At 43.0% G+C, this 25,665-nt stretch overlaps 2 protein-coding genes across 13 annotated transcripts in view; both read right to left on the bottom strand.

Moving 5' to 3' along the window:
• LOC111147978 (dysferlin) overlaps window positions 1-2,938 on the bottom strand; it is a 212,479-nt gene extending 209,541 nt beyond the window's left edge. For all 7 annotated transcript variants that reach the window (XM_022504296.1, XM_022504295.1, XM_022504300.1 and 4 more), the window contains exon 1: window positions 2,851-2,938. In XM_022504296.1, coding sequence (XP_022360004.1) covers window positions 2,851-2,938 — 88 coding nt within the window. The remainder of the gene's footprint in view (window positions 1-2,850) is intronic.
• Window positions 2,939-23,855: 20,917 nt separating this feature from the next.
• Window positions 23,856-25,665, bottom strand: part of LOC111147954 (zinc finger protein 638) — a 79,082-nt gene continuing 77,272 nt past the window's right edge. For all 6 annotated transcript variants that reach the window (XM_022504243.1, XM_022504246.1, XM_022504248.1 and 3 more), the window contains one exon: window positions 23,856-24,175. In XM_022504243.1, the coding sequence (XP_022359951.1) occupies window positions 24,110-24,175 (66 nt within the window). In that variant the 3' untranslated portion in view covers window positions 23,856-24,109. The remainder of the gene's footprint in view (window positions 24,176-25,665) is intronic.

The following is a 25,665-nucleotide window of genomic DNA, read 5'->3' as shown; positions in this document are numbered from 1 at the left end:
GGCCCAGCCCTGCCCTGGCTGTGGGCAGCCCATGGTATGCTTTCCAAAGCACTTTCTTATTCATGAGCCATGGGTGCTGAGAACAACAGAGGGCGGTGAAGAGGGGGGGTGGGGTGAGGATGGGAGGTACTTTGACCCCTGTGTGATCTTGGCCAGGCTCCTGTACTGCTCTGGGCCTATTTGCTCCTCTCTAAAGGGAAATAATATCCCTGCCCTTTGGCCTCACAAAGCTGCAGTGGGCATGAAATGAAGTTATGCGGGCACAGAGTGGGTGTCATTCTGGGATATTATAATCAGGTAGCCAAAGGAGGGGCTCTGTGGGCCCCAAGCCTAAAGGGCCTGCGAAGGCCAGATCCAGGCTCACTGGTGAGGGAATACTTCCCAGAAGGCTGTTTCGCTCTGAGAGACCAGAACCTTCTGTGTAATCATTCACTAATCAGGCCCTGGCTGAGAGAAGGAGAGTGAGCAGGTCTGAATGCTGTGGGGAGGCCAAATTTGGACATGGGTTAAGAGCTTGGCCAGTGCAGGAGGTGGAATGTGTCCAGGGCTAGGGAAGGGAGGCACTGCATTCCCCCATGACTGCCTGGCAGTGATGTCCATGACTGGCAGTGCGGGCCTCCAGCCAGCCCCCTCTGGGGGCACTCACTGTCAACAAGAGACAACGTACTTCCCTTCTCCTCAGGGAAGGGGGGAGCCCACCCAGAGGAGCCAGGCAGCGGGCAAAGGGCAAGAATGCAGACTGACATCAGGCAGATGTGGGGAGGGGCTCAGTCACGGACAGGGATGGAGGATGAGGGGTGGGGGATGGGGAAGACTGCCCACGGACAGCCACGGAGCCGCACCAGCCACATCCCTGTGGGCAAAGCGCTTCAGGGATTAGAAAGTGCTTTCCCATACATTATTCATTCCTTCCCTTCTCCTGCTAGGGTTCAGAGCCTGGCCTGGGTAGGGGGACTTCACAGCATGAGGCAAGTATGTGTGTGCTAGGGTGGGGGTGGGGGGGTTGGGAGATGGGGGTTGTGATCAGGGAAGGAAAATGTGGTTGACTGAACGGGCATCAGAGGAGGCAAGACCCCTGAGGACACAGGCAGGGCAAGGCAGCGGCTCCCCCCCTACAGGTTCTTTGAAGCATTGGACAGGTCTGGAGGATACCATCACAAAGACTGCTCAGCCCTTGGGCTAGGGCTCTTCCCCCACCCCAGGGGTTGCTGGAGAAAGAGGCAGCCATTCAATGTACAGGGTTTTCCCCCTCCCTCCACGGTGACACTACCCTCCTTCCCTTCATTCAGGGGGACATTCACAGTGGGAATGGTGCTCCCTGGAGTTGAGCACCGAGGAGTCCAAGGCCTTCCGTGAGGCCACTGGCCTGGCCTGCCCAGTGCTGAGGATGGAGCGGAAGTGAGGAGGCCCCCCATTCATGCCTTTATCTTCCCCCTGGAAACACCTGGATAAAGTTCATTTCCGGAGGCCACTGTGGGAAACCGGTTGAAAACAGGTCAAAGCTGAATGTTAGCAAAGAAGTACAGCTGGAGTGTCACCTCCCACTCCTCCTCTGTCCCTCTCCTCTTGGCGCAGGCTGCTTCCCAGGCCATAGGCCCCTTCAGGGACTCCTCCCTAAGAAACCCCAGATTTCATATCTGGGAGTGTGTGGGCGTATGTGCCTGTTAGGACACATCGGTGTGTGCTGCTGTGGACACATGTCTTGGTTCTCTAACCCTCTACCCCTTGGAACCCTGGAGATGTCACAGGCACTCCTGGGTGGACATGTGTCTGGGAATACATGTGCACATGGGCGGCTGGGAACACGAAGATCCAGGAGCTCGAAAAGAGAGCTCTGCTGAAAGGCCAGGGACCAGCTGTTGCCAGGATTTCAGGGGGCCTGGGATGAAGCCAGGTCTTTGAAGAGAAGGAAAATGACAAGTCATGGAGACAAAGAGCAAACCCATCGGTTGGTGGGGGTTGGACTCTCACACCCTGGTCCTTCTCTCCCAGGGTGGCTCCAAACCCAAAGACTCAGCTGGGTAGCCCACAGCTCTGACTTAGCCTTGAGGGGTTTCCAGGTAAACAGATGGGGCCTGGCCCTCACCTCTTGGAGGAGAAGTCCACTCATGACCATAGGAAGGCTTTACTCTGGGAGGTCCCAACCGGATAGGGGAGCAGGCTCCTTTGTTCAAGAATGATGAAGATAGCATTCCCCAGATACCACTCCCCAACAAGTTCTAGTCTGGTGGGAGGGGAGTGCAGAGGGGAGAAAGTTCCTAGAGGTTGGTGCTGGTGTTAGCTGGACCAGCTGCTTAATTTCTCCCATCCTGTACACAAAGCAAGAGTAGGATCCCTGGAGAGGTGGGTGGTGCCTCTGCCCCCAGTGGCCAGGCCGGCCAACCCAGCCTACCCAGCCTGTGATAGAGAGCTGGGGCCTAGGACAGCTGCCAGGCCCAGGCTGGGGAAGACAGCTGGGCTATAAATAGGCCTGAGACCCAGCCCTCCACGCACAGAGGAGGGGATCCCTGCAGTAGAGAGCTTCGTTGCCCACAGAAAGGAAAGACCTCTTTTAAGAGATCCAGAAGAGTGAGAGGAGAAATGTGCCCCCTCCTCCAGGCCCAACGGAGCTCCAACCTGGCCTCAGCTTCCAGGTCCCAGAGAAGTGCAGTTCAACCACTTCTCACCTTGCCTCGGTTTCCCTCTGGGTCGCCCCTTCCCTAGGATGTGGGTCTCTGAGACACCCAAAGTCAGTCTGGCCCGGCTCATGGAGTCTCTTCTCTCCCATCCCGGAGCTCCCTAGGTGGAGGTCCAGGAGGCCCCTCTCCGACCCTCACCCTCCCTGCCTGCGGGGATGCCGGCCCCTCCTACCTGCAAACACCGCAGAGCAGTAGGCATCGCTGATGTCGGTGTCCGGGGTGCGGACGTTCTCAGCATAGAGGATGAAGACCCTCAGCATGACTGGCACAAGTTAGGGCCCCGTGCGCCCAGGGCGCGCGGAGAAGGCTGGGGAAGGTCGGGGACGATCGAGACGCAGCTGGTGGGTCTCCCTAACTGGAGAAAGCTGAAGGAGGGAGGCCGGTTGTGATCGCTGCCCCTGGCTCAGATCTTCGGCTTTTGAAGAGAACCAGGCCAGCCCCGCGCTGCTCCAGGGGGCTACACCCGGTCGCCGCCCCAACCGCGCTTACCCCGCTACTCGGCGGGCGCTCGGAGAACAGGGGCTTCCGCTCATCTTCCAGCCCCGCCGCCCTACCCGGGCTCGGCTGAGCTGTAATTCAATGCTCCGACCGCAGACTCTCCCAATGACAAGGCGTTTTGCACCTGGCCGGGTAACAGCGGACAGGGCGGCGGCCGCGATGGCGGGGGGCTGGCCCAGGGCTCCGGACGCCCAGCGCAGTCCAGATCTCGCTCCCGACAGGAGAAAGGCTCAGTCCCTCCCCCGACCTTCCACCCACCCCTGGCCGCGCGCCTCGCCAAGCCCGTCGCCTCCTCCGGCGGCCGCGAGCGTTCGAGCACTCTCTGTCCGAGTCAGCCCGAAGCTCTGAGAACCAGGTGGGGGGCGGGCGCACGGACAGCGCTTTCCGGAGAAGCCCGGAGCTAAGGAATCTCATTGACCGGCCTATTCTGGCTGCCTTAAAACCTCTGCTCCCCCACGCCCCCCCCCACCTTTTTTTTGGCTGTGAAACAACACCTGTTACTTTTAATACAAAACCATAAAGGAAAGAAATCTCAGTCTGAAAAAAATAGTATTAACATTTGGATATTTACCAATTCAGGCTTTTCCTCTGAAGATGTGTGTGTAAATTATTTATTATATTTCTGAGATCAATGTATATGCAGTTCTGTGTCCTGTTTCCACGTAATATTTTCTTGCATCATTATAAATTTTTCATAGACAGTTTTATCAATAGCTACATCATTTTGTGTAGCTTTTTCCCATTGTTATATATTACTATTATAATGGCAGGACATACTTTTTTATATAAAAACTGGAATATAAGCCCATTTTGGGCCCCTTCTCCTAGTTCCTTAGGTTGGATTCTCAGCCTTGGAATGATAAAGTTGCAGGACTTGGCTTTTTTTAGGTCCTAGTCCCTATGGCTAAACCGCTTTCTGGGAGCTGTGTAGATCTGCACTCCCAGAAGTTGGGTGACTCACCTTCTAAAGAGGGCAACTTGGATGGGTGTGCAGCTGTCAGCAAAACTTCTCCCCCAGCAGCCCACGGAGGTAGCACACACACACCCAGGGCAGGAACAGAAAGCTGTTTTGTCCCATAGCCTGTGGGGTGGGGGTGGGGGGGGGTGCGGAGAGACTTTCTGAAAGGTCTATAATGTCCCATGGTCACCTATGGTCCTCCTGCGGCAACTTGTGCCTCCTCTTTTCTTTGCCTCTAGCACACTATGTAGTGGGGGAAGAGAGGATAAGGGGGGTGGGGGGGTTGAAATGCAGTCGTTCACTTAACAGGCATTTATCAAGTCCTACAACATGCCAAGTACTGTCCTGAGTGGCGGGGACACAATGATGAACAGAAGTGGCTTGGTTCCTGTTAGGGGCTGAATTGTGTCCCACCCCCCGCCCCAATTCCGCATATTGAAAATCCATATATTAATTCCTATGCCCCAAACCCGAGTTAGGAATATGACTGTATTTGGAGTTAGGGCCTTTACAGAGGTGATGAAGTTAAAAAAAGACTGGGGGCTCTAATCCGATCTGACAAGAGGAAGTCTGGACACAGAGACACGGGGGAGGTCTGCACACAGAAGAAAGACCACGTGAGCATCCAGGCATCCAGAAGGCAGCCCTCTGAAAGCCAACAAAAAAGGCCTCAGAAGAAACCGAATTTGCCAATCAATAACCTGATCCTGGATTTCTAGCCTCCAGAACTGTGAGAAAAATTTCTATTAGACACCCAGTCTGGGACATCTGGGTGGCTCAGTCGGTTAAGCGTCTGCCTTCAATTCAGGTCATGATCTCAGGGTCCTGGGATCGAGCCCTGCATCGGGCTCCTTGCTCAGCAGGGAGCCTGCTTCTCCCTCTCCCTCTGCTGCTCCCCCTGCTTGTGCTCTCTCTCCTTTCTCTCCCTCTGTACCTGATAAATAAATAAAACCTTAAAAAAAAAAAAAAAGAGAGAGAGAGAGAGACACCCAGTCTGTGGTATATGGCTATGGCAGTTTGAGAAAAATAATACAGTCCCTGATCTCAAGGAGTTTCTTTCCATGGTCCTGGAGAAAAGAGGAAACTGACACTTAAGAAATAATCAAGCCAATCATACACCATTACAAATCTGTCAGTGCGAAAAAAGACAGAAGATGGGGCCCTCGTGTAATCTAAGGGACCATGAGAGCTATCTGGGATGAGATCTGAAGGATGATTAGGAGTTCACTGGGCAAGACTGAGGTCGGGGCAGGGAAAAGGGATGTTCTAGAGACCGGAAAGGAAATGCTCTGGGTCATGGCCCTGGGGAGGCTGGGAGAAAGACCACTGTGGAAAGCAGGCTGGGGGTGGGGGGATGGGGAGGGATGGAGAAGGTGAGGCTGAGAGAACCACACAGGGCCTATGTCCCCCAGAGGGACGGCAGGATCTGATTTACTCTTCAGTAGCTCTCTCTGAGTGGTTTTTTGTTTTTGTTTTTGTTTTTGTTTTTGTTTTTGTTTTTATTTTTGTTTTTGTTTTTGTTTTGAGAATGAAGTGCGAGGGGCAAGACTGAAGCCAAAGAGATCAGTTTGAAGCTCCAGCAGAGGGTCAAGGTGGGAGAGGATGCGGACTTGGCCCAAGGTGGCGAGAGTGGGGAAGAATTAAAGCCAAGCTGGTAGGAAGTAGGAGGAAGCAAAACAAGTGGAGTAGATCAGGTTTCTTGCGGCTAACCTTGGCCATTATACGTTGCTGGAGAAGAGAAACCTTTGGCTTGGATGAAGTAATTGACTCGTTTTTCATTCCTTTAACCAACATTTATTCATAGGGTGCCTTGCATGTGTCAGGAGTTTGCCAGATTCAGATTTTAGAGAAGGGTACCAAGTAGGAAATAAAATTTAATTTAATTGGGAAGAAGGGCAAGAGGCCCCGTTGATACAGGGAAAGCCCAAATTGGGATCTATTTTTAAAGAAGTACAGTTTGGCTCTATTCAGATGTATAACGTAACATGAAGCCGTTCTAAGGCAGAGCTAAAATTGGATCTCAGAAGCACCTAGCTGCTTGCAAATATGGTGTGACTAAAGTGATTGGACAAGAACCAGTTTTCTTTACGGGTTAAACATTCCCCTTGTAACTTCTCTACATGATTTATTCATGCAGCAGGTTCTGTTCAAACTTTTTAAGTAAACTCTACTCCCAACGTGGGACTCAAACTCATGACCCTCAACTCAAGACTTGCATGCTCTACTGACTAAACCAGACAGGCACCCCTCTCTTCAAACTTGTTATGCACAGGTCAGTCTGTACAGAAATTAATTTTTTAAAAGATTTTATTTATTTATTTGACAGAGAAAGAGATCACAAGTAGGCAGAGAGAGAGAGAGGGGGAAGCAGGCTCCCCGCTGAGCAGACAGCCCAATCATGACCTGAGCTGAAGGCAGAGGCTTAACCCACTGAGCCACTCAGGCACCCCAGAAATTAATTCTTAATAAGTATGCACCTCAACTTTATTCTTCAATGGGTAGGACATGTTTGGGGGTGTCTTCTGTACTTCAAAGAACCATGTTCTCTGAGACAATCCCCTGGCAAAGGGAAAGACCCTGATTCAACGCTGAACCAATCAGATGATCTCCTCCCAAGAATTTGTAATTGAGACTGAGGGATTCTAGACTCTATGTGTGGCTGGAACCGAGCTGAATGAAACTAGAGGCTCAGAAGAAGCCACATGCATAGACAAGTGGAGAAAATTCTGCAGTCAGGAAAAAAAAACACACCTTGACCTTGGACTTCCCGCCCCTAGAACTACAAAAGAATAAATTTGCTGTTGTAACCACTACAGTTGCGACAATTGGTAAGAACAGCCACAGGAAACGAATACTGAGCCTCCAACAAGGCAATCGGATCATTGTTGAGAAGGGCAGGCATTTGGAGCCCTCTGACTGCTTACTGTCGTGGGGCACATAAAGGAAAGTCAACCTCCCACCCTCCCTGAGGAACCAAGGACCAAGTTTGATTTTATTTCCCAGTAGAAAATGGAACGAAAAAAAAGAGCAGATTTTTAGCAAAAGAGGTACTTTGGAAAATGTACATGATTTCTCTGTTCTCTGCCACTCAGATCTTTGCGGAGCTCCCTGAGAACCAGAGACCCTGATCACACTCTGGTCATTTTATCTGAGAAGAAAAACTCACGGTAGTTTCAGAGCGTTTCAGTCCCTCACGAGAGGGACCTTCCTGAGAAGCTCCCATAATAAACACTTAGTAAACAGTCGATAAATAGAAACTATTATTGTCCATTCAGGCGTGGGTGCTAGTCTGGCCTGAAAGGAGGGTATTCAGAATGGAGGATAGGTTCCCTCTGGTGTGAAATTCCCCCTGAAATGTCTCCCCTAGGGACAGGAGGTGGAAAACAGCTTGCCTGCTGAAGGGCACAGGGCACAGTTCTGTGCTCAGTTCTGTGTGCACAGCCCTTCTTTTGAATTTATTTCAGAGGGTGAGGAGTCTCTAGACTGGAAGAAAGGAAGCCTACACACACACACACACACACACACACACACACACACACACACACACTGGGAGAGAGGGAGAGAGCGAAGGAGTGAGGAAAGAGAGAGACAGAGAGAGCTTCCGAGGAAACAGATGGAGTGTGGAATGGAATAGGATTTCAACTTCTCCTAGAGGGACGTTATCTCATCTTGTAGAAGAGGCCACAACACCCCCACGATGCACCAGTCCTAGCAAATGTGAAGAAACTTGTTGCAGGCCCCAGCAGGGGAAGGGTCCAGTGCTGGTGGTGGCTGGTTCCCTACTAAGGTAAGGTCCAGAACTAGAGCGGAGGCAGAGCTGAGGCCAATAGATGGGAAGCAAGTGTGAGAGGTCCGTGCTGTCTCGGTGCAGAGATGAGCCAGGGAACTTTCTGAAGTTCCACACCAAAGAATTCCTCTTCATTCATGGAGAGATAACACCACAAAGCCTACAGAACACTTCCAGGAATTAAGAAGGTAACAAACTGGTGTTCAGTGTTTCTTCCTTGGCTGAAGGTTGGGACTTTGGGGAAAGAAAAGACATCAAGAGAAGTGAAGATTTGACTTGTCACTGTTTCCAGTGTGGTCAATCCAGAGGTCTCCTGTATCAGAATCTTCTTATAAAAGACGGAGACACCTGGGTCCCTCGGTACTCCTCGATCTATTGAGTTAAAATCTCTGCAAATTGCCAAGGATTCTGGCTTTTAGAAGTTCTCCACTTACTCTTTTGCAGACCAAAGACTGGGAACCACCAACTGAGGGAGGATCGAAGAAAAGGCTTTGGCTCTTAGGATCATAACCTAAAATGCCAGATGAATGCCCTCTCGAATCCAGATGGAGTATGTTTCACAAGCACTGAGACTATGTTTGGTGATTGGCTTTAAGTGGAAAAAAAGAGCACTGGGAAGAGGAGGGAGGTGAGGGAGACAATATTCAGCTAAGAACTGTAAAGAGAACAATGGCAGCATGTGTCAAGGGATGACACCGGAGTCAGACTGCCTGGGTTCAAATATGAGCTCTCCTCACTCGCTGATTCTTAGGCAAGTACCTAACTTGCCTGAGCCTTGGTTTCCTTATCTAGAACATGGGAACTCTAAGACTGTCCTGCCTCATAACAGGACATTAACCTGTGATGGTTAATTTTATGTCAGCTTGACTGGGCTGAGGGATGCCTGGAGAGCTGGCAAAACATTATTTCTGTGTCTGTTGAGGCTGTTTCCATAAGAGATTAGAGTTTGAATCAGTAGATTGAGAAAAGATCATCCCCACCAATGTGGGGGGACAAAAATCATCCAATCTATTGAGGGCCTGAATAGACTGAAGAGAAGAAAGGCAAAGGAAGAGCAAATTTGTTCTCTACTTGAGCTGGGACATCCATCTTGTCCTGTCCTCGGACATCAGCCCTCCTGGTTCTCCCACCTTTGACTTAGGTGGCTCCCCTAGTTCTCAGGCCTTTGGGTTGGTACCCGTACTACACCACTGGCTTTTCTGGGCTTCCAGCTTATAGACATCAGATTATGGGACTTCTCAGCCACCATAATCACAGGAGCCGATCTCTCATAATAAATCTCTTTATATATTAATATATAAAATCTCTTTATATATATATTTATATATATATTTATATAATTGGCTCTGTTTCTCTGGAGAATTCTAACACAGTGTTTTGCATATAATATATGTGCTTGGTGCATAGTGAACATTCAATAAATGTTAGCTCTATTTATTATTGGAATGTGTAACTAGTATTTCATAGGATTAAAACTTTAGAAAAGTGGAGCACCTGGCTGGCTCAGTCGATGGAGCACTTGACTCTTGATATCAGAGTTGTAAGTTTGAGTCCCACATTTGGTGTAGAGATTACTTAAAAACTAAATTTAAAAGAAAAAAAAACTTCAGAAACAAAGCCACAATATTTACGGCCTCTGACATCTATAAAAATGCATGTTCTCTTTGTCCATTTGGGCTGCTGTAATGAAATACCATAGACTGGATGACTTATAAACAACAGAAACGTATTTCTCACAACCCTGGAGGCTGGAAGCAGAGATCAGGGTGCCAGCATGGTCAGGGGAGGACTCTCTTCCAGGTTGCAGACTTCTCATTGTATCTTCACATGGAGGCAGAGGGCTGGGCATCTCCCTGGGGCCTCTTTTTAGGCACTAATCCCATTCATGAGGGTTTCACATTCATGACTTCAGTACTTCCCAAAGGCCCCTCTTACTACTCCCTAACCTTTAGGGGTTAAGATTTCAACATATGAATTTTGGGGGACACAAACATTCAGACCATAGCAGAAGCATTTGGGGTTTTAACAGTAGAGGTACTTATATAAACCCAACAAAGGCGTGTGTAAGGTACTCTTAGTTCAAAGAAGCGTAAGTACCAGAAGGCGAGAGAGAGTCCTGTAGATCAAGAAGATGTGTCCCTGCATGGAAATCCTCACCAACATTCATGCAAGAAAGCTCTAGGTGAGGATTCAAGGAGACGGGGAGAATATGGTTAATGAAGATGAGGATTCTAGTGCAAGGACAAGCTGAGGTGGTAAGGAGAGACTTCCACTTTCTGAACATATGGGGAAGTCACACTAACTCCCAGATACGCATCTGGTAATGTCTTGACTTATCTTAGGGACAATTCCATCTCTCAGAAGATGAGCTGAGAAAGAAGGGACCTGCTACGTGGAACCCTAACCTGACCAGCAAGAAAGAACTGGTTGGAGAAGCAGGTGTAGAAGGTATGCTTGGGGATGGAGGTTGGCCAGGGTGATGACCCGTTTTCAAGGCCCAAACCCTGTCGTTTCTGCAGGACTCGGCCTTTCTACAACAGGCTCTCCCAAAGCCAGAGCACCCACTTAATTCCTTGACCCTGTTAAATCCTCACCCTTACCAAGAGTTTCCTTTTTATGGAGTCAGCTGAGGAAGGTCTCTTGAGGTTCTTCACATATTTGGCTTGAGAAAAATAGGACCTGAGCCAAAGGTCCTGCTGAGAACAACAGAACAAAGCATGCTATGGTGTTTCCTACCCAGTCACAGTACTACATAGCTGCTTTTCTCTTGCCCAATCTGGTCCGGAAATCAGATCCTACTGACAACCCTAACATTTGAGAACACTTTTCCCTCCAAGGTCGTCCCGATCATGCCTAGGCTCTGAGGTCGGTCCTCACTCATACTCAAGCCTCTTAGTGGTTTTAGAATTGGGTGCTTGTCAGAGCATTCTTAGTTTGTTACACCTAATATATATAATGATGGGGGAAAGACTTGGAAAAAAAGAATGATATAACATGGTTGCTAGTCTCTTTGTATCTGGTAACAAGGCCTATGTTGATAATCACAGTTGAATATTTCCACTACTCATTCCATTTTCCTCTTAACCTCTGCCAGCACGAAGCATGGCCAGATTTGAGACCTTTCTGGTCTTGTCATTATCAGATTGGCACAGCCGTCCTTTGACCGGAACTATTGGGCCAAAGAGTCAGAAAGAGCACTCCCATGAATCTGCTAGGTTCCAAACATAGTCATTCTTGTTCCTACGGTGTAGCAGCAACTGAATTTCCTCCTGGTAAACAAGATCAATCATCCTATCGGGTACAACAAACCCTTTCCCTTCCTGTGGTTGTGGCATGAATAACCCCAAAAGGTGAAAGGGCAGTCTCAGCTTCCAGTTCATTAGAGTCATGCCCTTATGTCTGGTGTATGTATTCTTCTCTTGGATACTTGCACTTCCAAAAAGATTGAGGCCAAGGTCACAAAGAACTAACAATCCTGGATTTTATTGGGAGGTAGAACTCTTTCAAGTGGGGTAGTAGGTGTAATAGTGAGGGGGAGCGCTCTGACTTCTACTCCTTGGTTCCCAAACCCATAAATTCCAACCAGGGGTGAGATGGGTCCACATATTGGCCTCTAAGGTATACAAACCATCTATGGGACAACTCACACTTCCCAAGATCTGGTCTCCAATTTGTGCCATAACTAGTCTTCAGGTCATTCTAACTATCAAGCCAGCTGCTTCTGGGTGATGGAGCACATGGGAAAATTTGTGAAGTCTACGGGCATGAGCCCATGGCCCACAAGTTCGTTTACCAAAAAGTGTGTCTCCCCATCAAAGTGATGTTGGGTGTTCTTCCATAATAAGGTCCATCACTAAGTCTACAAATGGTGGTACTATTAGAAGCCCCAAGTTTAGGGAAGGCAAACCCATACCTGAAATGGGTACATTCCTAATGAGGACAAAACACTATACCCTCCACGATGGGAGGGGTTGAATATAGCCAATCAGCTACTAAGCGGTTAGTGGCTTCCCAAGGGAAATGTGTCCTATCAGGGGCTCCTCACCTACATGTGCCCTGTAACACCACATGGGGAATTCCTTCATAGTTGTCTTAGAGGTTTTCTGGTTCTCTGAGCCAGTTTTAATTGTCTGTTCATAACTTTGTCTTTTCCCCTAAATTTCCTTATTGGGCCATAAGAACCAAATGGTTCTAGAGTCTTTATAAATCACTACAGTTGTCACTTCATTGCCGCATACTTGGTCATCCAATGCCTGCCCTCCACCTGCACTTTGCTCCTTGGTATCACTGGTAATACTTGAATAACTAGGATGATGCTGCGCACCATAGACCCCTGTGTCCTATTCACCTCCGGCAGAAAGATTACCCATATACTCCTTGAATATATGATCAATGCAACCCCAGAGTCTAATTTTTAATACTGATTTTGGAATAGTTCTAGGTCCACTGGAAGTTGCAAAGAAATGTACTAGAAAGTCCTGTGCATCCTTCCCTTAATTCCCCCGTGTTAAATAACTATAGAACTACACTCAAATGAACAAATGGCATTGGTATACCCCATAAAGCTTTTAAAGTTTCACCAGTTATATGTGCCTTCATTTATGTATGTATGCACACTATGCAATCTTGTTGTGTAGCCTGGCATAACCACGATGATCAAGCTACTCAACCATGCTATCTCAAGACTCCTTCCTGCTAACCTCTTTATACCTACACCCATGCTCTCTCTCATTCTCAATACCTGTCAATAACTAATCCGTCCTCCCTGTTATTTCATGAATGTTACACAAATGGATCATGTGGCATGCATATCTTTTTTTTTTTTAAGATTTTATTTATTTATTTGACAGAGAGAGAGAGAGAGAGCAGGCAGAGAAGCAGGCAGAGAGAGGGGGAAGCAGGCTCCGTGCTGAGCAGAGAGCCCGATGGAGGGCTCGATCCCAGGACCCTGGGATCATGACCTGAGCTGAAGGCAGAAGCTTAACCTACTGAGCCACCCAGGCGCCCCGGCTTGCATATCTTTTTATGGGCTTTTTTCACTTAGCGTAATTTCAAGGTTCATCTAAGTTATTGTGTGTATTAGTAGTTGGTTTTTTATTGCTGAATAGTATTTTGTAGTATGTATGTACCACTGTTTGTTTAATCATTCACCCACTGAAGGATATTTGGGTAGTTCCCAGTTTGGGACTATTATAAACAAAGCTGCTATGAATATTCATGTACAATTCTTGTGTAAAAGTCAGTCTTCATTTCTCTGGGATAAATGCCTGAGTGCAAGTGTCGGGTCCTATGGTAAATCCATTTTTACTTTTGAAAGAATCTGTCAACCGGATCCCCAAAGTGGTCGTGCCATTTTACATTCTCATCCGCAAATATGAGTAACTCGGTTTCTCTGAACACTTGCCAGCATTTGGAATTATCCCTATTTTTCACTTTAGCCATTCTGATAGTTGTATAATGATGTCTCGTTTTGACTTTAACTTGCATTTCTCCAACAGCTAATGATGTTAAACATCTTTTCATGTGTTTGTGATCTGTATATTCTTTTAGGTGAAATGTCTTATGTTTTCTGCTGACCTTCTAACTGGATTTTTAAAAAAGTTTTTGAGACTTCTTTATACATTCTAGGTATAAAGTCCTTTTTGGGTAGGAGATTTGTAAATATTTTCCGCTAGTCTATAATTTGTCCTTCCATCCTTTTAACTAGGTCTTTTGCAGAATAAGTTTTCACTTTGATGAAATGCAATTTACCCATTTTTTTCCTCTAATGGATTGTGCTTTGGGTATCAAGTCCAAGAGCCTTCGCCAAGTGCTAGATTTTTAAGATCGTCCCTTATGCTCTTTTCCAGAAGTTTTATAATTTTATGTTTTAGGTAAGTTTTACATTTAAATCCATGATCCATTTTGAGTTTTTAATATGTGAAGTTTAGCTTGAGGTTCATTTTTTCTAATGAATGTTCTGCTGAGTGTACTCTCCAGCACCATTTACTGAAAAGGTTACTCCTCTTCTATTGAATTGCCTTTGCTTCTTTGTAAATAATTAATTGGGTATATGTACATATATATATACATATATGTACATATATACATTTATATATACATATATGTATATACATTAAAAAATATATATATATATACTTTTAAGATTTATTTATCTGTCAGACACAGTGAGAGAGGGAACACAAGCAAGGGGGAGTGAGAGAGGGAGAAGCAGGCTTCCGGTCGAGCAAGGAGCCCAACGCGGGGCTCGATCCCAGGATCCCAGGATCACGACCCGAGCCAAAGGCAGATGCCCAACAACTGAGCCACCCAGGCACCCCTAATTGTGTATATTTGCATGGACCTATTTCCAGGTCACAGGACCTATGTGTTTTTCCTTCTGCTAATATCACATTTTCTTGATTACTATACCTATATAGTAAGCCCTAACATTGGAAACTGACTCCTCTGACTTTTTCTTTTTTTTCAAAGTTGTTTTGGCTATTCTAGGGCTTTTCCTTTCCCACATAAACTTTAGAATAAGTTTGTCTATGTCTACAAAAATACTGCTGAAATTTTGACAGGATTGCATAAAACCTATAAAACAATTTAGTGGAGAATTAACATCTTTATCAATGTTGAATTTTTCAATCTATTGAAGGTAATACATCTCTCCATTTATTTAGGTCTCCCTTAATTTCTTTCATTAATATTTTATAATTTTCATTACCTAAATCCCATCCATGTATTGGTACATTTATACCTGATATTCTTTGGAGCAACTGTAAATGGTATTGAATTTTTTAAATTTTGGGGTTTTGCTTGTTTGTTGTCAGTATATAGAAAGTACAATGAACTTTTATGTTGCTCTTGTATCTTACTGAACTCAATTTGTTAGTTCTAGAAGTTTTGTTATAGATTCCTTGGAGTTTTCTATGTAGACAATCATGTCCTCTCTAAGTAAGTTTTATTTCTACTTTCCAATCTGTATGCTTCTTTTCCTCTTGGGTGCTTGAACATGTAGTAAGTACTATGCTGAACAGCAGCAGTGAGAATGGACATTCTTTCATTGTTCCCAATCTCAGAGGGAAAGCATTTGGTCTTTCGACATTAAGTATGATGCCATGTGTATGTATATATATATATATATATATATATATTTATTTTTTTTTTTTTTTTTTTTTTTTTTTTTTTTGTAAATCCTCTTTATGAGATTGATGAAGTTCCTTCTATTTTTAGTGTACTGAAAGTTTTTACCATTAGGTGTTGAATCAATTGATTTATCAGTTTTTTCCTTCTTTAGCCTGATGATAGTGGATTACACTGATTAAATTTCCAGTATTGAATCAGCCTTGAATATCTGGAATAAATCATTCATAAAATGAGTTGGAAGGTATTCTTTTATTTTCTGGAAGAGACTGTGTTTTGTTACAAATTCCATTTTAGGATTATTCAGGTTCTTTACTTCATCTTGGCTTAATTTTTTTTTTTTAATTTATTTGACAGAGAGAGAGATCACAAGTAGACAGAGGCAGACAGAGAGGAAGGGAAGCAGGCTCCCCGCCAAGCAGAGAACCCGATGTGGGGCTCGATCTCGGGATGCTGGGATCGTGACCTGAGCCGAAAGCAGAGGCTTTAACCTACTGAGCCACCCAGGTGCCCTGATCTTGGCTTAATTTTAATAGTTTGTGATTTTCAAGAAATTTGTCCATTTTTTTGTCAAATTTTTGACTATAGTTGTTCACGGTATTCTTTTAATATTCTTTTGATAACAGCAGGATCTGTGGTGGTATTGTTTCATTCCTGATATTAGTAATTTGTGTCTTCTTTTTGTTAATCTTGCTAGAGGTTTATCAATATTTTGTTTCTGAGGGACTCGTTATGTGTAATTTTCCCCTCTTCTTCCTCTTTTCAATTTCATTGGTTTCTGCTAACATTTCCTTCTGATTGCTTTGGGCTTATTTTGTTCTTTCTTGTTTCTTGAGCTATGAACTTATTTTGATATTTCTTTATAATGTAAGTACCCAGTGCTATAATTTTCCTCAGTACTTCATTAGCTATATCTCAAAGATTTTAATGTTTCCATTTTCATTCATCTCTATACGTATTTTGAGACTTCTTTTACTCATGGATTATTTGTTAAGTATGCTGTTTACTTTCCAAACGTTTGGTGATTTTCCTATGGTCATTCTGTTGATTTCCAGCTTGATTTCATTATGGTCAGAAAATATGTTCTGTATGACTGCAATTCTTTTTTTTTTTTTCTTTTTTAAAGATGTATTTATTTACTTATCTGACAGAGATCACAAGTAGGCAGAGAGAGAGAGGAGGAAGCAGGCTCCCCACCAAGCAGAGAGGCGGGGCTTGATCCCAGGACCCTGAGATCATGACCTGAGCTGAAGGCAGACGCTTAACCCACTGAGCCACCCAGGCACCCCATGTATGACTGCAATTCTTTTAAATGTGTCAATATTTGTTTTATAGCCCAGATTATGGTCTATATTCATGTATGTTCCATGTGTACTTGAAAAGAATGTATATTCTATTGTTTGATGTTCTATAAATATCAGTCTGATCCTAGATTTCATCATGTTGTTCAGTTCTTCTGTATCTTTGCTGATTTTCTCTAGCAGCTCTATTGATCAGTTGGTGAGTGTGGGGAGTTGAAGTCCCCAGCTATAACTGGATTTGTCTATTTCTCCTTTTAGCTCTATCAGTTTTTGCTTCATGTATTTTGAATCTTTGTGGTTTGATCCGTACACCTTTAAGATTGCTTTATCTTCTTGGTGGACTGATCATTTTATCATCACGTATTGTCCCTTACTGTCTCTAGTAATACACTTTACTTTGAAGTCTAATTTATTGGATATTAATATAGCCAGCCCCTCCCTTTTTTGTAATCAGTGTTAGCCCAGTTCCAAAGGTCAATTTCCTAAAGACACTCACAGTACCAATTATTTTAACAGTCTGAGGCCCAATGAGAAATGGATGGCACACTGATAGGTAAGTTGAGGAACACTTAATTTTAATAAAGGACTATTTAAAAAGGAAAAAGTGGGGGGGGGGACTATTTATAAAGGTGTGGGCAGGCTATAGGAGAACCACAACCAGCAGTTGCAGCACACAAGGACAAGAAACAGTAGTTATTAGTTACTGGAAGCCAGAAGGAGAGTCCTCTAAAGAATGCAACCTTGACAGAAACACTGATCTTTGGTTGAGGATCAAAGCCAGAATGAGGGCGATTCTGCAGGGAACCAGGAGAAACACCTTGACCTCACTTCCTCTGTTACATCTCCTGCTCTGGCTCATTTGTTCAAATCCGATGAGAAGTGAGGAGGATGGGGTCCACATGGGTTAGCCTCCTGGGGCAGAGAGCAGGATGGCAAAGGGGGGAAAATGAATCTGGTGGGGTGAACAAAATATCTGACGGTTTCTAACGAAAGGACCCTGAGCTGCTAACTTTTCTCTTGGATTACCTCTAAGTTTTTAAGATCTGAATTTTAGGGATAGAACTATAACTAAAATTATCTAAAAATGGAACTGGCCACAGAAGAAACCCCCAAGTCCTGGAACTACTCCTTCAGTGGACAGCCAGTGGTGGAAAGTCCTGGAGAATCTTCAAGCATTTAAGGACTGGCCTTGGTAACCTCTGAAGTTCCCCCCAGCACCAAGGTTCTACTGCTGAGAAAGCTGCAACAAAATAGACTACAAATGTGGAAACCCTTGTCAGCGTGGAGGTCCTGAGGAATCAGATGGGAGTGCAGAGGAAGCAGATTAGTGCTGTCCCTGGGGCACAACAGAGGCATTCTCTGTGACAATGTTTGAAGCATGGCTGGGAAGATTAGCAAGGGCAGACTACTGGACATTGGCCACAAATGAGTAAGAAAAGCAGCAGTTATTGCATTATACAAAAACTGTAAATTAAACTGTTCTATTCCATCAGCACTGAAGTGGATGGCAACATCTGGAACAGTGACTTTACTAAACAGGGGATTTCATCTCAAAAACTTTTGCAAATTTTCTGACAATGGAATACAGTTCAAACTCCCTAAGTCAACATCCAGAGCTGTATGAATTCAAGAAAAACCCTGGTGAAACTGACTTAAAACCACTGAGGTGGGGCGCCTAGGTGGCTCAATCAGTTAAGCATCTGCCTTTGGCTAATCTGTACCCCAATGTTCATAGCAGCAATGGCCACAGTCGCCAAACTGTGGAAAGAGCCAAGATGCCCTTCAACAGACGAATGGATAAAGAAGATGTGGTCCATATACACAATGGAATATTACACAGCCATCAGAGAGGATGAATACCCAACTTTTGTATCAACATGGACGGGACTGGAGGAGATTATGCTGAGTGAAATAAGTCAAGCAGAGAAAGTCAATTTCACTTACTTGTGGAGCATAAGGAATGACATGGAGGACATTAGGAGAAGGAAAGGAAAAGTGAACTGGAGTAAATCGGAGGGGGAGACAAACCATGAAAGACTATGGACTCTGAGAAACAAACTGAGGGTTTTATTTTTATTTTTTATTTTTTTAAAGATTTTATTTATTTGACAGAGTTCACAAGTGGGCAGAGAAGCAGGTAGAGAGAGAGGAGGAAACAGGCTCCCTGCTGAGCAGACAGCCTGATGTGAGGCTCGATTCCAGGACCCTGGGATCATGACCTGAGCCAAAGGCAGAGGCTTAACCCACTGAGCCACCCAGGCGCCCCCAAACTGAGGGTTTTAGAGGGGAGGGGGTTGGGGGAATGGGTGAGCCTGGTGGTGGGTATTGAGGGCACGTACTGCATGGAGCACTGGGTGTGGTGCGTAAACAGTGAAATTTGGAATACTACAAAAATAAAATTTAAAAAAAGTATCCAACATGAAAATTTAATTAGAATATACAGTCTACTGACATTTAACAAAATTACTGATATGGCTGGGCACAAGTCTACCATCTTTCTCTAAGTTTTCTATGTCTCTTCAATCCTTTATTCTCCCTTTCCTGTCTTTTTTTGGGTTAGACTAATTCTTAGTAATCCATTTGCATTTTTCAAGTGGTAGAGATCCTTACTAATTAGTCTATCTTGAGTTAGTATCACACCACTTTAGACATAATGTAAAAACTTACAACAGTATAATCCCATTTTAGTCTTTAATCCCCCTCCTTTTTCATTTTACTTCTCCATATGTTAACTCTTGATACATGTATCATTCAGTAAGCACTTAGCATAGTCAAAATTGTCAAGTAACTTTTTATGCTCATGTTCTCATGTAAGCCCTTGGAGAGGACAGGAACATGGTTTATATACATATATACACATTCATACACACTTTTTTAAGTTCAGCACCTATATCATAAGCCTGTAATGTTTTGCCGATGAAGGTTTATAGATGTCAAAGTAGAATAAAGCATATTGTCAGTGGTTCTCCTTATAGGTTAACAATCATTATAAAGACATAGGTATTAAAACCTGATTATTCCAGATATGAATCTGCTTACGTATATAAAAAATGTATTACAAAACTAACAAGGAACAGTTACTTACATTAGGGAGGGAAGTGACAGAATGGAGTAAGAAAGGAGCTACATTTCTTTGAATATACCATGTTTTTACTAGTGTGACTTTAGAACCATGGGCAATGCTTTTTGTAACATAAATTTTAAAATGTAACCCCTAAAAATCAAAGATAAAATTAAACAAATGAACCTCAAAGGTAATCTACAAGGTAGTGGAACTACTAAAGAACTATTTCAAGTGTCTTAAAAGTTTAAATATATATCCTTACTAGGATATATATCCTTACTAGGATAAATATATATATCCTTACTAGGATATACCCTAAGGACAAAAACAAAAGCAAAGCTGAAAAAGCATTTTAAACTGTTTTTACTGATCACATGGTTGGCTGTGGTCTCAGGATTGTTTTTTTGATATAGGTAAAGTGAGATACAGATAAGCAATTTTGATAGTTGAATCCCATCAATCTGATGTCCTTGAGAATTATAATACGTGACGTAAGACAAATAAAATCCAGATTTAAGAAAGAAGAGATAAAAACCTGAAAGTCCCAAATTTAAACCAGAAGTGTCAGTATGACAATGATGCACTTTATCATAAAAACAAAACGTACATTTCCAAGTTCTGTCCACTGAAAGGCAACAACCAAAACAGAAGCAATGACCACCCTAAGGAGCCACTTTTCCTGAAAGAGATGGCTGACTTCAGGTCTGAAGCAGAAAGTGTACAAGACGAGCCTGCAAAACCTCTATATACGGAGAGCAAGGAACCCAGGAAAATTAGTCGTGTCATGTCAAAAAGAATGAGGAGCCATATGAAAAAGGCCCAAAGTATGACAATTTGAGCATCAATAAGGCTACTGCTGTAAAGGTTTGCAACATCCAGTATTAAAATTCATGAGTTCAAGTTAATACCTACATAAAAAGAGTTTACCGTATTCGGTGGGTGCCAACAAAACAACTCATTCTGAGAAAATGTTAAGTAAAGGAAAAGCATCAAATACTTAAGCCGTTCTTAAACAAAGGATACCACTGAGTAACCAAAGAGCAGATGAGAGAAGTTTCTCTTTTCAGGGAATATTCTAGCTTACACAAGGAGAAATATACAAATTAAAATATCACCATTTTGTAATCCCCAGTGAATAAATATACATCTAGGCTTTAAGCATCAACTTCTATGAAAATCCCAAAGAAAACAATCAGATACTTTGTGCCTGCTGATCAGGAAGACCACGTCACTGTCTGAAGCAGTCTTGACAAAAAGAAAAAGAAACCAAAGTCCAATCACATTTCCATATTCAACTACAAATTCCAAAGATATCAGACAACAGAGGAAATATACTAAAACTATACTATGGGGTTGCAATCAGCAAAACCCAAACTGTGAGGAATGCTTTCAGCAGTGTTTCTCAAATTATATGATCACTCAGCTTATTTTTCCTTTCCTTTTTTCCCCTATTTCCAATCCATCAGAGATCATTTGTAAAATACAAATAAATAAGTACAGAAACCTAAAACCCCATTTTTAAATTAGCATATCCAACAAATAGATATAAAGTCACAGTCAAACTGCAACAAGGTTTCTAGACACTCAATTTCTGTACGCAAGTCAACATGAAGTCGCATACTTCGTGGATTCCAAGACTACATTTTGAGCAGAACAGATTTGTAGAACCAAGTATCTCCTTTATCTTAATTCCAAGAAGAGAAGAACATCCTTTCAAACTATTTTTTTTTTAAAGATTTTGTTTATTTGAGAGAGAGAGAGAGAGAGAGCGAGCGCAGGGCAGAGGGAGAGTGAGCAGCAGAATCCCCACTGAGCAGGGAGCCTGATGCAGGGAGCTGAAGGCAGACACTTTACTGAGCTACCCAGGCACCCTGAAAACATCCCTACGTTAAAAATAATTAAAAAGACTTCTCCAGCTAGTCACAGGGTATGACTTTATTCAGATCTCTTCAGTAAAACAAAAAATCACTTATGAAATATTAGAAAATTTGGACTGGATTTAAATAAGGAGTATTTTTAATGATATTATTACTTAAAAAGAATCCTTATCTTTTAGAAACATAATGAAATGTGTATGGGTAAAATGACATGCTGAGATTTCCTTTAAAATATAAGAGAAGTAAGAGTGGACATATATGTATTCGGTTTTGAGTTGATAACTGCTGAAACTACGTAATTAGTATATATGAGTAGATTATACTATTCTCTTCAATACGCTTTTTTTTCACATCTGAATATTAAAATAAAAATTTAAAGTTTTTAAAATCTGGCTTTCTTTTTTTTAAGAATTCAGAAGAGGAAGAGGAATTGGAGAGGAAGCCAATTCTCACAGCATTCTGTGCCAGAAAAGGTAAAACTAAAAACTTTTGTTAGAGGTGGTGCTGAATGCAATCTTTTATTGCTTTGGTGTCTAGATGATGAAATGATAGAAACTTTAAAAACTATTACACCCTTAACCAACCAGTAAACAAACTGCTATGTATATGATATTCCGTATGTGTAGTGTGAATAAAGGAGGGAGGTATTTCAAGGTTTCCTGGAAAGAGTGCAGAACAATTCTAAAATTATATGTGAAGAGTCTATGTTTCTTTTTAGCAAAACTCAAAAATCTTCTTTATTTGGAGACCTAGGATAAAAATTCCCACTCCTCCATACAGCAACATTATAGCTCAACATATCACTAAAACAAAAATCACCCCTACCACTTTTATGCTTTAGCAATTCCTTTTATTCCAATAAAAAATCCCAATTTCCACATAACTAATTTGAAAGAAATAAAGAGTTTCACACATTTTTTTAAAGATTTTTTACAAGAGCATGAGCTGGGGGGAGGGCCTAAGAGGGAGAGAGAAGCAGACTCCCCACTGAGTAGGGAGCCCATGCACGGCTCAATCCCCAGCCCCAAGATCATGACCCGAGCCGAAGGCAGATGCTTATTAACCAACTGAGCCACCCAGGCACCCCTCACACTTAATTTTTTTTAAATTAAATTCCGAGGTTGGTCCAGACAAGATTAAAGCTCATATGTTATCTGATTTTAAAAGATTTCCCCTAAGGAAAAGATTCCAAAATTTAAGATTCTTACTTAATCTGACTATGCTGCTTTAGCTTGCTTCCAGCAACTTACTCTCTAAACTTTTTTTTTTTAATTCTATTTATTTATTTGACAGAGAGAGAGAGATTACAAGTAGGCAGAGAGGCAGGCAAAGAGAGAGGAGGAAGCAGGGCCCCGGCCGAGCAGAGCCCAATGTGGGGCTTGATCCCATGACCCAGAGATCTTGACCTGAGCCGAAGGCGGAGGCTCAACCCACTGAGCCACCGAGGCGCCCCTTATTCTCCAAACTTTTAACAGCTCTTCTCTCTCTTACTACCTCACTCACCTATCAGGGATTTTTTTTTTATTTTAAAGATTTATATATTTGAGAGAGCACGCACAAAGAGAGCGGGGGTGGAGGGGAGCGGGGGCAGAGAGAGAGGGAGGGAGTCTTAAGGGTGTGACCTGAGCCAAAACCAAGAGTCAGATGCATAACCGGCTGTGCCACCAAGGCGCCCCTTACCTACAAGGGTTTAATTACAGCAGACTTCTGGCATGCGTAAGTCACGCCCTCCCCTCTCACCCCACTCCTTAGTCTATGGCATGTTGTAGTCTGTTGTTTTGCTCAGGCTGTAGCTAAGCCTGAACCTAGTATGCAATGAATGACTTCGGTGGGCAACAAGAAGTTGCTGGGTTTTTTTCTTCACTCCACTCTTTGCTCATTGTGAGGTAATGTGCTACATGTGACAGGAGTAAGAGATCTAAACGAGTAGTAGTTTTTCATTTCCTTCCATTCACTCTCTATTATTAACTGGTATACTCTAATCTTGGAAAAGCCGAGAAATCTGATATTAAAGCAATTCAAAGTCAGCAGGCCTATGTCTGAAGCACACCTAATCTAAAAATTCACAGCACAGGGCTGGGTCCTGCACCCAACAAGCACGGAATTATTTTTTTGCACCTTTACAACTTTTAACAAACATATTAAATAATAATTTAAACGGTTTAAAAGCAACTGTAGCGGCTCACAGGAAGTAAAGGCTGCTCTGTCTTTGTAGTTTTTCAAGTTAATACTAAATAACTTGCTAGAAGCTAACTCAAATGGGTCCTGGCAGAAACTAGATGTTACCACAAGCAGAAAAAAAAGATATTCTTAACACACTGAAAACAACAAGCAGTTTTACTCAAACCTATCTGGGGTCAATTATATGTAATCTAATTTCATCCAGAAAAATTAGGAGTTTTAAGAAATCTTTGACCTGTACATGAATGGTTGAAACAAAGTGAAACCCTGCTCTGCTATGACTTCCAGTAATATATGAACAATCCCTAAACAAGTCACAAGGGTCTCTTGTCTGAAATCAGAGACACACAAGTCTTTAATAAATCAGTCACAAACACAAGATGGTATTTTAAATATACAGTAGGAACATTTATTTTAACACTTCTAAAAGATACTTCTCCATGCCTGATGATTTGATATAAAAATCAAACACATCATACTTTCCCCATCAGTCTTTCCACATCAAGGGCAATCAGAAATTTGTACAACATGAATATTTGCTTCTGAAACAAAAATTACAAATTAAGTGATAACAAAAATACACAAATCAACTGGACCCTAAACAAATTTCTAATGAAGTCTTTCCCCTTTCCCCCAATCACCTAGAACTTCTTTCTTCAGCCTCATTCTGCTCCTTTTCCTTTCTTTGCTTGGCCATGAACTTCTGTTAAAAACAATTTGCAATATAAAATATCTATTAGGTGTTGCTCTGCTGTGTGTGAAAACATATATATTTCACTGAATTTATAATTTAAAAGAGCCTGATCCTACAAAACAGAGATTAGAAACACAGTGCCTTACATTAACATTCTTTCCTTCCATTCACCAGTCATCTGATATTTATGACATACCAGGCATTACGCTTGGTGCTTGGGGATTCAGTGGTCAACAAGATAGGTAAGGCCCTTTACCTCATGGAGCTTACATTCTAGTGGGGGAAGAGAAACAATAAAAGAATAAATAGGACAAATTTTTGTGCTGGTAAGCACTATAAAGGAAAGAAATACAATAAGGGAAGTGACCGAGGTAAACCCTTCTTGGCAGTAGGAGGGAGTTTTGTACTTCTAGCTAGGTCTGTCTTAAGCAAAAGTCTTTCTGGGAAGATGACATTTGAGTCTAGACTTAGCTAAAAGTGGGGAAGAGGCAGCTATCATTAAATTTTTCAAGGAAAAGAAGTGGGACTGGGAGAGGGCAAAAGGAACAGAGATATAAAGGTGCAAAAGTAGCAAAGGGGCCTTTTATATATAGGAAACCAAAAATATGAGAGTACCAGAAAAACAGCAACATAGTGAGTAGTAACAGAGAGTGAGACCAGAGAAACAGAAAGGAATCAGATCATGTAGGGCTTTACAGACCTACAAGAAGTCTATGTATTATTCCAATACAAAGCCAGTGGAAATTTTAAATGGAAAAATGACACAAGTTAAGAGCACAGACAGTATAGCATAATGGTTAAGGGTTTGAGGCTAGAATAAAACAGAGCTAGGTTAAAATCCCAAGTCTGCCACTAACCTGCTATGCGATCTTGGGATTAGATACTCTTTAAGCCTTTTTTCCTACCTTTAAAATTGGAATGATTAAAAAAAAGTAGTAAAGAAGTTTGGAATGATACCATCTACCTCATAATGCTGATGGGGAGGGTATTAAATAAGCTTCCAGCAAATAACAACTCAATGTTAGCTGAGTGTCGGCACCACAAATTCAATTTAGAGGCTATATAAAACAACCTCAAACATTCAGGAGGAATCAGAACCACTGCTTCAACTATGGCTAATAATGATTCTCTAAAGGAGCACTTCCTAAAGATGAGTACAACTTAAAAGGGAGGTGAGGGGTGTCATTAAATCAGTTTAGGAAATGGGTTAAATAAACAGATTCTCTCTGACTAGACAATTCACAAATTTTAGTATGTTATTTGTCTGCTGACTCTGCAAGGGGCCATCAGAACACATGGTTTCCCACACTTTGATGGAGAGTTACACAGGACTAGTGATCTGTAGAATCTACCCTGGGGAATGCTGCCAGAGGAAAAGGAATAAAGACTAGACATTCCTTGCAGTATACAGTGAAGACTGTACTTCTGAACTACAGAGGAATAAACTGGCACAAATCTTCAAAAGTTCTCCCGAAGATAAAGAATATACATTCTGGGTG

This window comes from Enhydra lutris, unplaced genomic scaffold (assembly GCF_002288905.1).
Source record: "Enhydra lutris kenyoni isolate GAN:26980312 unplaced genomic scaffold, ASM228890v2 scaffoldscaffold18, whole genome shotgun sequence".
In the NCBI taxonomy this organism is placed as follows: domain Eukaryota; kingdom Metazoa; phylum Chordata; class Mammalia; order Carnivora; family Mustelidae; genus Enhydra; species Enhydra lutris.
This window is presented reverse-complemented; position numbering and strand designations above follow the sequence as displayed.